This window comes from Trachurus japonicus, chromosome 4 (assembly GCF_045865225.1).
Source record: "Trachurus japonicus isolate A0001 chromosome 4, Traja_1.0".
NCBI classification, from domain to species: Eukaryota; Metazoa; Chordata; class Actinopteri; order Carangiformes; family Carangidae; genus Trachurus; species Trachurus japonicus.
Genome location: NC_140910.1, coordinates 755020 through 763540, shown reverse-complemented (window position 1 = coordinate 763540; position 8521 = coordinate 755020). Strand labels below are relative to the sequence as shown.

At 45.1% G+C, this 8521-nt stretch overlaps 1 protein-coding gene across 1 annotated transcript; it reads left to right on the top strand.

Annotated features, from left to right (window-relative positions):
• The first annotated feature begins 2596 nt into the window (after positions 1-2596).
• On the top strand, positions 2597-6658 carry LOC146988150 (zinc finger protein 862-like). Its single transcript, XM_085775273.1, has 9 exons — positions 2597-2763; positions 2860-3035; positions 3131-3312; positions 3390-3504; positions 3587-3650; positions 3734-3865; positions 3974-3985; positions 4081-4239; positions 6620-6658. Exons 1-9 carry the CDS (start codon positions 2626-2628, stop codon positions 6656-6658), a joined length of 1017 nt encoding a protein of 338 aa, XP_085631399.1. The 5' UTR covers positions 2597-2625.
• The last annotated feature ends 1863 nt before the right edge of the window (positions 6659-8521 follow it).

The window sequence follows — 8521 nt, the reverse complement described above, 5'->3', positions numbered from 1 at the left end:
ATAATCAAAGCCCTCCCTCCCTGCGCTCGAGGCTGCAGCCGCCGCTCCTGCTGACAGCAGACTGAGAGAGAAAAAAAAAGAAGTAAATTTCGCTTTGGTTGGGTTCAGGCAATGAAGAAAGGAGTTGGCTAAGTTTAGTAAAAACAGCAGGTAGAGGCTAGACAGGCTGCGTCCGTCTGTCTGTTCGGAGTGGGAGAGAGAGACAGAGAACCCAATCCACCTGTCTGTAATGTAAGTTTGATTTGATATGAGTGTCAAGGTTTAATTATGGACACTAATGAGCGCGCAGCAGTGCGTAAAAGTCGTGCGTAATGACAGCTCCTCGTTGGTGAAACACAATAAACTGCACCTCTTCTTCCACGTGTGTCTTATTGACAGGTGGAGCCTATATGAATAATTATATAAATCAGATTTTCAAATCGGACCGCAGCAGAAGGGTGCATTTGATTTCATCTCCGGGCGGCAAAATGACGTTGACGCTCTGCTTGTGTTCCCGCGGGGCGGGGCTCTTGGGGCTCCGCTCCGGTCTAACCTTGTGCTGAGCGCGAACGCACCTCACTGGCGCAGAGCGACGCGGTTCCAGGGTGCCATTCCGAAGGGCCGCCACTCCGAACGTTTACTTTAATTTGTCGGAATGCCGACCCTTAATTATTTATGGGAAAAGGGTGCCATTACGAACCTGAAAGAAAGGGTGCCATTCCAAACCTGAAAAAATCTTGAATGGTTTACGGCACGGAGTAAATAAATCTTATTGCGGTGGTAGCGTAGTGGTCAGAGCATCTGCTTTTGACGCGGTGGATCAGGGTTCGACTCCCGGGGGAGATACATATTAACTGCGATTTTATTGGCCTCTACCTAACCTTTTTACTGAACTTAACCAACTCCTTTCTACATTGCCTAAACCTAACCAAAGCACAGAGCAAGGACATTTATTTTCAGCAGGAGTGCCGCGGCTGCATCAGACCATGGATGTAATGCATCAGACTCGCACCTGAGTGAAACTTTGGAGGCGGAGGGGGATGGGGAGGGGCCGGTCGGGCGCTGTCCCCGCGGCGCGTCGTGTCAAGCCGGGCAGGAAGTCAAACCACGAGAGAATCCGGTCAATTTTCAAAATAGAACACATTCGGAACGGCGGCCCCTCGGGAAGTTCGAAATGACGGACCTTCGGGAATTTTCGGACTGGCAGACCGTCGGAATGGCGGTCGCCCCCCGAGCGACGCGGTGGTTTCTTTTGCTGCTTGGCGACCGTTAGCGTCAGGAGGACTCCGCGGCACGTTGAGGTGAATTATTTTGCATAAAAAACACAAAGTTTCATACAAAAAACCCATGTTTCACCCATATTTTATGCTTCACAGACCTCATAATGTCGCAAAAAATCAGCAACTTTTTTAATGAGAAAAGAGCAAGAGAGGATGAGGAGGACAGGTAGAAACAGCGCAGACGGATAACAGCTCAAGATATAATCAATAAATCAATAAAATCTTTTTTGAATTATATTTTTTCTGACGAGGTGTAACTTTCTAATCAGGTCTCAAGCTGAAGAAACCGAGGCGAGTGGAGGGCAGGACTCGGCATCAAGAGGAGGAACGGGGTTAGCTAGCTAGTCGATTTACTTTATCACACATCATGACACTGAAGCTAACTGAGCATAACATTAATTTACCCCCGATTCATGCCAAAAAAAGAAATGCCACCCTCACTACTGATGTTTGCTACATGCGTTAGTAACGCTTATTACTGTTTCAATTTCTGACGAAATGTGGTAATTGACTTCTTGGGTTAGGTCAGACTCAGAGGAGGCTGTTGAGGCAAGTGAAGGGCAGTCCGAGGCCACTGCAAGTGGAAGCCAAGCCGGGTAGATGCTTTTAGTTAGGCATGATAACTTTACTTTATTTGTTTATTTGACTGGGACATCGCACATCAATGTACATATAAGAAACATGTAAATGTGCCGGATTATAGCATCGATGCTAATTTCCATCCGGAGTCCCAGGACATAAATACAATACAGTAACAGGGGAACACAGTTATATACACAACATGACAAGTAGACAACAAGGTAAAAAACAGGTCAGATACTCAAGCCAGTAATGGAACCTGGACAGTTTGGGAAATAAAGTGCAAAGTGCTGGGCCAAAGTGACAGGTGCTAAAGTGCAGGAGTACATGGGTACCAAGTTGTATTGCACGGTGCCCTAAAGTGCACTCAGTTTAAAGTGCCAGGTGTATTGCATAGTATAGCGCATCGGATTAAAGTAAAAAATAAAAGAGAGAATTAAAGAATGACATGGTATATATACATATACATTCAAGAAGTTCTCAAAGCCATATGCCTGTATTAATTGTGTCTAATTGTCAATTAGACACGCCCCTCCTGCACCTCAACAGCCCATGTTTGTCAAGCAGCCTTCCTCAAATTTCAGGCTTGACAGCCTCAAAAGGCATGAGCTCACTGCTGTCCACCGAGCAGCAGAAATAAAAGAGAGAGGCATCCAAGAAGGTACTTTATAAAAGTATTACCATGTGTCATAATTAATTATTGTCAGTGATGAATAGACTATTGTTTTAAAAAAAGAAAACATCTTTAGGGAGAACGTTGCAGCGTGCCCTCGCTGCCCAGGTGGATATGGACCACCGGGCCCTGGAGGGTTGCTTCCAGATAGCATATGAATGCTTGAAGCAAAAGTGGCCTCATCATACGAGCTACGGGGCAATCTTGCAACTCTGCAAACGCCTCGGTTGCTACTATTTTGAGGGGTTGAATGTAAATATTCTGTAGAATTTAAATTTCAATGAATTCCATTATTGTCAATTGAACATCTCATGACTGTCATCTAAGCCAGCCTAACTGTACCCCTAGGTCAGCGCCAACACCAAGTACACAAGTGGCATCATCATCGATGAACTGGTTGAAATTGTGGGCAGCATCATGGATGATGACTTGGTGGCAGAGGTGTCCAAATCTCCAGTGTGGGGATTAATGGTTGATGAAACCACGGACATCTCTGTCACTAAGCAGCTGGGTCTTGTTGTGAGGTTAGATTGTTTTCTGACATCTACTATTATATTATGTAAAATGGATGTGTTCAAAGGTTAAAATACCTTGGACTGAATTTTGATTTTTTGTTTAGCTTTTTGGGACCTGACCATGTGGGGAACACCGTGCCCAAGACCAGAGTGCTCCACATGGTCGAGGTTTCAGCGGGTGATGCAGCGTCACTGTATGACTCCATCATAGGGGTCATTAGACTGAGGGGTCTACCTACCACGACACTGGCCTCCTTTGCCAGCGATGGGGCTGCAGTAATGACTGGTAAGTTGTCTCTCTTGCATTGGTCTTTTATTTTACTTAATGATGGGGAAATTTTAATTTTCAACTTGTATTGTTAGGTAAAACGTCTGGAGTGGGGAAGAGACTTCAGGAGTCATTCCCTGGTTTAATAACCATCCACTGTGTGGCTCATCGCCTCAACCTGGCGGTCTCTGACTGCATCAAGGCCAAGGGGTGGGGGGGGGGGTGGGGGGGCGTACCTGTTAAAGTACACCAGAACAATGGGCACAGTCTTCTGGTTTTATCAGGCATCCAGCAATCGAACGAGCAGTTTGAGAGAATTGGAGAGGCTGTTTGATCTCCCAGAACTCAAACTCCAGGTCAGTGCTATTATAACATTTAGAGATACTTGTTGAGCTCATTGAAAAATCATGTATTCAAGTGTGACCAATTTATTTTGTAGGGAGGAAATGCCACCAGGTGGGAGTCAAACATGGAGGCCACCAACGTAATGCGCCGCATCCTTCCAGCGCTTATTGCGGACCTCTCCCGCCAGGCCCGGTCTGAGCCTACTGCAGTAGGGCTCTACGCCTTCGTAAAGGATTCTTTCTTTCCCCCTGCCCTGTGCCTTATGCAGCTTGTACACGAGAAGCTGCACCGGCAGTTTATGATTTTTCAAAAAAGAAATCTTTTCTTTTTTCAGGTGGAGCAGGAGGTATGATATCAATGCCATATTATAATATTATAGTCGTTCATTTTCTCCTTTGAGTCCAAATGATTTCCCTAACTAACTGTCATGTTTGCTCTCAGGTCACCGTGCTGAAACAGTCTCTCACAGAGCTGAAGGAGGGCAGCAAAGTGAAGGACCGCTGGCAGGCATGGCTCAACGATGAGAAGGGCCTGAAGCCACTGCAGGAGGAGATTCCGGCGTACTTTGCTGATAATGTCTGGGACAGATTCAATGCCACTGTAAGTATGAATTTTAATATGGTCCCAATAACATCCAAGCACCTCTCTCTAAAGACCATCTTATTTTTGGAATACTACATTCCAAACAGACTTGCTTCTCTCCTCTGCTTTTTAAATTTAAAATGTATTCAACTATTTTACAGGTGAAGGAGCCGTTCTTGACTGAGCTTGTGGAAAACATTGAGACTCGCTTCCCAAACACCAGCAGCCTGTCTCTCTTCAGCGTGTTCTCTCCCAGACACATTCTCATGATGAATGCGGCTGACTTTGGGGAGGCAGAGATGAGCAGGCTGGCAGAGCAGTTCCCAAGGCTGAAGGAGGCTGACCTGCTGTTTGATCCCAAAACTCCACAGCGCTTTTGTAGACAAGTTGTGACCTGCACAACCACCACGCTATGAGATAATGACGGAACGATACGAAACAGAGCCTTTTACGAGGTAAATACAGGGTAAATACGGAGACTGCTTGCTGAAAAACTGTCCCTGAACGCAACGCGCATCAGCGGTTTTGTATGAATTTACCTCGAAAACGGCTCCGTTTCGTATCGTTCCGTCATTATCTCATAGCGTGGTGGTTGTGCAGGTCACAACTTGTCTACAAAAGCGCTGTGGAGTTTTGGGATTTTGTATTTGATGAGTTTAATGAGGGAAACCAAGAAATTCCCTTAGCCTCCATAGCGTAGCTCTGAGCAGCCAGCTGCTGCGCTCCGCTGTACTAAAAATAGCTTACACCTACAATTAAAGGTAACGAACCTACTGCTATGACTATAGCAATTATGGCAATGGGCCAATTTGCCAAAATGTTGAACTATCCCTTTAAGACAAAATCCCTGGAGGAGGTGCTCCTCTGGCTGGTGTCTCCAGAGCCTTGTGAGCTCTATCCAGCCCTGAGCCTGGCAGCTGCAACTGCCCTCACAGCTCCTGTCCAGACTGCTGATGTGGAGAGGCTGTTTTCGGCTCTCAAGATTGTAAGTGTTATCTAAATATTCACAGTTCATTTGAGTATCATATGTATGCAGTTTTAATGCATGAATTGTTTTTCAAAAGGTGAAGACACCCTTGTGCAACCGGCTCAAGGGGAGGCACCTTGACGTGTGTTGCAAGGGGGCCATTGATGGACCGGACCAGGATGCATTTAACTTCAAGGAGTGCCTGAGAAGGTTCTACAAGACAAAGAATAGACGTGTGAAGTGTTCAACAGTAGGCTGTGAACTGTGCCGTTAGCTTTGAGAGCTACCTAGTTAGGTTATGTCCACTTTTGTCCACTTTTTGTTTTCAAAAGTCAGCCTGGTGTAATGTGTTTGCCCTTTGTGTCACCTTAAAAAAGTCTCCTGTGTTTATACCTTTCCTAGCCTGTTTATCTGGGTGCATTTTGATGTGCCAGTTTATGTGTAAAGTTAGTTGCTGTCAGGAGAAGTTACTTCCCAGATAGCAAAATGACATTGAATCAACGTTGAATTATGGTCAGAAAGGTTGATTGTTGGTTATGGTTGAAAAATCAATGCTAGATCAACGTTCTAAAAATTTAATGTTGAAAATATGACATTGAATCAACATTGAAGGGTGGTTGAAATTGTAAATTGAAATGCCAACATTGAATCAACATTGTTTCACTGATGCTGTTTCAATGCACTGAACTGGGTGAGACCACATAATGAGAGGAAGGGGGTGTCAAACATATTCAATTAAGCACCTTATGCTGTAGACGTGATTTTTTTTTTTACTGTTAAAATCCTCTGAAGGCTTGTGTCTAGTTCATGACAAAAACGTCTACAATTTGTTCTCAGACAGTGAGAGCAAGGAGTGGAGCAGTCCAAAGCTCCACTTTACACCTAGTGGTGGTACATCCCAACTGCCAGGCGGCAGCAGTCGGCTTTTTTTTTCTCTCCCCTCTTTGACAGCGCTGGACCCTGCTCCTGTTAAAGTAAGTTAAAAATATTTTTATTTTACTGATTATAAAGATATTAGCTGTGTTTTTTGCTTAATGGAGTTTATTAAATTTTGTTCATGATGTATTTTAACTGGCACGTTTTCAAGCATACAGCTTCAGTTTAGCTGTCCAGGTGAGTGATAAAAACTGTTAATTTGAGAGTAAATATTATACAATACACGGTCTAAAATAGCATTCGACATCCACCAAAGGCTTTTAGACTAGTTTTCGGCGTGAGACCTAGTGGCATAGCTACCGGTAACTGTAAAGCTGCTGGTCTGTGTTGTGACTGGAGCAGCTGCCGTTAGCGCAGCTCCACCTGAGCTTTGTGAATTACCGGCGACCGGAGCGTCTCAGCAGCAGCTCGGACGTCCTGTGTCGGGGAAACGCTTATTTACGTGACAAAATAATCAATGACAATCGCCTGACATTTTGTTTGTTTTACATGTAGGTTAAAAGGTGTGAGAGGCTGAGCCATGCCTCCGTCTAGGACACAGCGCTGCCGGGAAGAGTCCGTGAAGATGATTGAGCACATAACCCCGGACCTCCCTGTCCCGGCTCCCGGTCCCATCCCGGTTCCACTACAAAGTCCTGCTGCTCAGCAACAAGTGCATCAACAGACACACGTCTCCTTCTACAACAACTCATCACTCCACACACAGTCCACCCGCAGACAGCTGCTCCTCCGGACCCACCGGAGGGGGACACACCTCTGGAGCTGCCTCCTCCTCCAGCTGAGGACAGCAGCACAAAGACTGGACTCTTTACAAACAGGCCTGAACACCTTTAACTAACAGCTGTATGGATTAGGTAACGTTATGCCCTCTGGTGAGCGAGCCTTTCTTTGAATGAAAAGTGCATTATAAGTTAAATCGATTATTATTGTCATTAATAATTAATAAAATGCTGGCTGTACAATGTAATGGCTCCTATGTGTAGTTCCCCGAGTCAAGCTCTATGTTTTTGTTTTGCTCGTAGCGTTGTTATTTCATGTGCGGTGCCACGGCTCCGATCGGGAGACTGATAAAACTAGGAGAACTAATTAAGTCATATGTTTTCACATAAACTTGCCTTTTCAGAATAAACCTTGAATATTAAAAGCCTGTTTTCTGTCACTTTTTTCAGTTATTCGAATATGTTTAGTATGATTCCATATTTTTGGACTAAAATAACATTTATATCTGCCTACAATTAACACCGATACTTCCATTTAGATAACAGTCGATTCAGTAACATGTTTTCAATGTAAAATCAACTAAAAATATAGCAGCAGATTGCTTTTAGATGAACGTTGAATCAGTGTTGATTCAGTATCGCTTAATGGTTGAAAATATGACGTTGATTCAACATCTATCAAAACGAGCGCTTTCAATGTTGATTAAATGTCGGGAATCAATGTTGATTCAACGTAGCTGCCTGACCATACTTCAACGTTGATTCAATGTCATTTTGCTATCTGGGTTATTAGCAAATATTTTATTTTATTTTGACATGCTTCCAGGTGAACTTTAGCGTCAGGCTGAGCAGGGAGCACTCTGCAAGCAGCTGATTTTTTTCCAGACTCCACTACATCCTCTCCTATTGGATGCGCCAAGATGTTGTCACAGCGGACTGCGCCCAGATTAAACATTCTTCAATTCGGGCGCAGCAGTATGGTGTGCAATTGCGCCATGGTAGCACCAAGGGGGCAGTTGTCGGTCTGAGAAGTGAAGCTCACTTCCGCGTTCAAAAAACTGCAATCCCCCCGGCTTCCTCTGGGGGCTGGTGTCAGAAAGCAGCATTCTCCATAGACCCCCATGTTAAAATCGCCGACTTAAAATCCTCAATAAACATGTTAAAAGCCTGGTGTCAGAACGTTTTTTGGTCTCAACTGATAGTTTCTACCCCCGCACACACTCTGAGGGGGGTGAATTTTTTTTTTAACTCTACCGTTTTACTGTTATTAGGTTAAAACTCTGGCCAATTAGGGCACGGAAACGTTGAGTGACTGGTCCGAGCAGCTCCGTGGACAGCTGCTTCGAGGCCAGTGGGCGGGAACTCGGCCGGCCAATCCAACATGGCGCTGTTCAGGCCGCCATATTTGAGTCACAAAAACGACTCCCCAAAACCAATGGGTGACGTCACGGACGCTACGTCCATTCTTTTTACAGTCTATGGGTAGCACATACAAATGGGTTTGCACGTTCGGTGTGAGGGCTCCGCGGATCTGGTCACTGAAAACTATGAATAATCTTGGGGCTCCGGTTCGAGTCCCACGTCGGGCAGACCTTTCCTGCATGTCATTCCCCCTCTCTCTGCCTCCCCCTTTCCTGTGTACCTCACTGTGCTATCAAATAAAGGCAAAAAAGCCAAA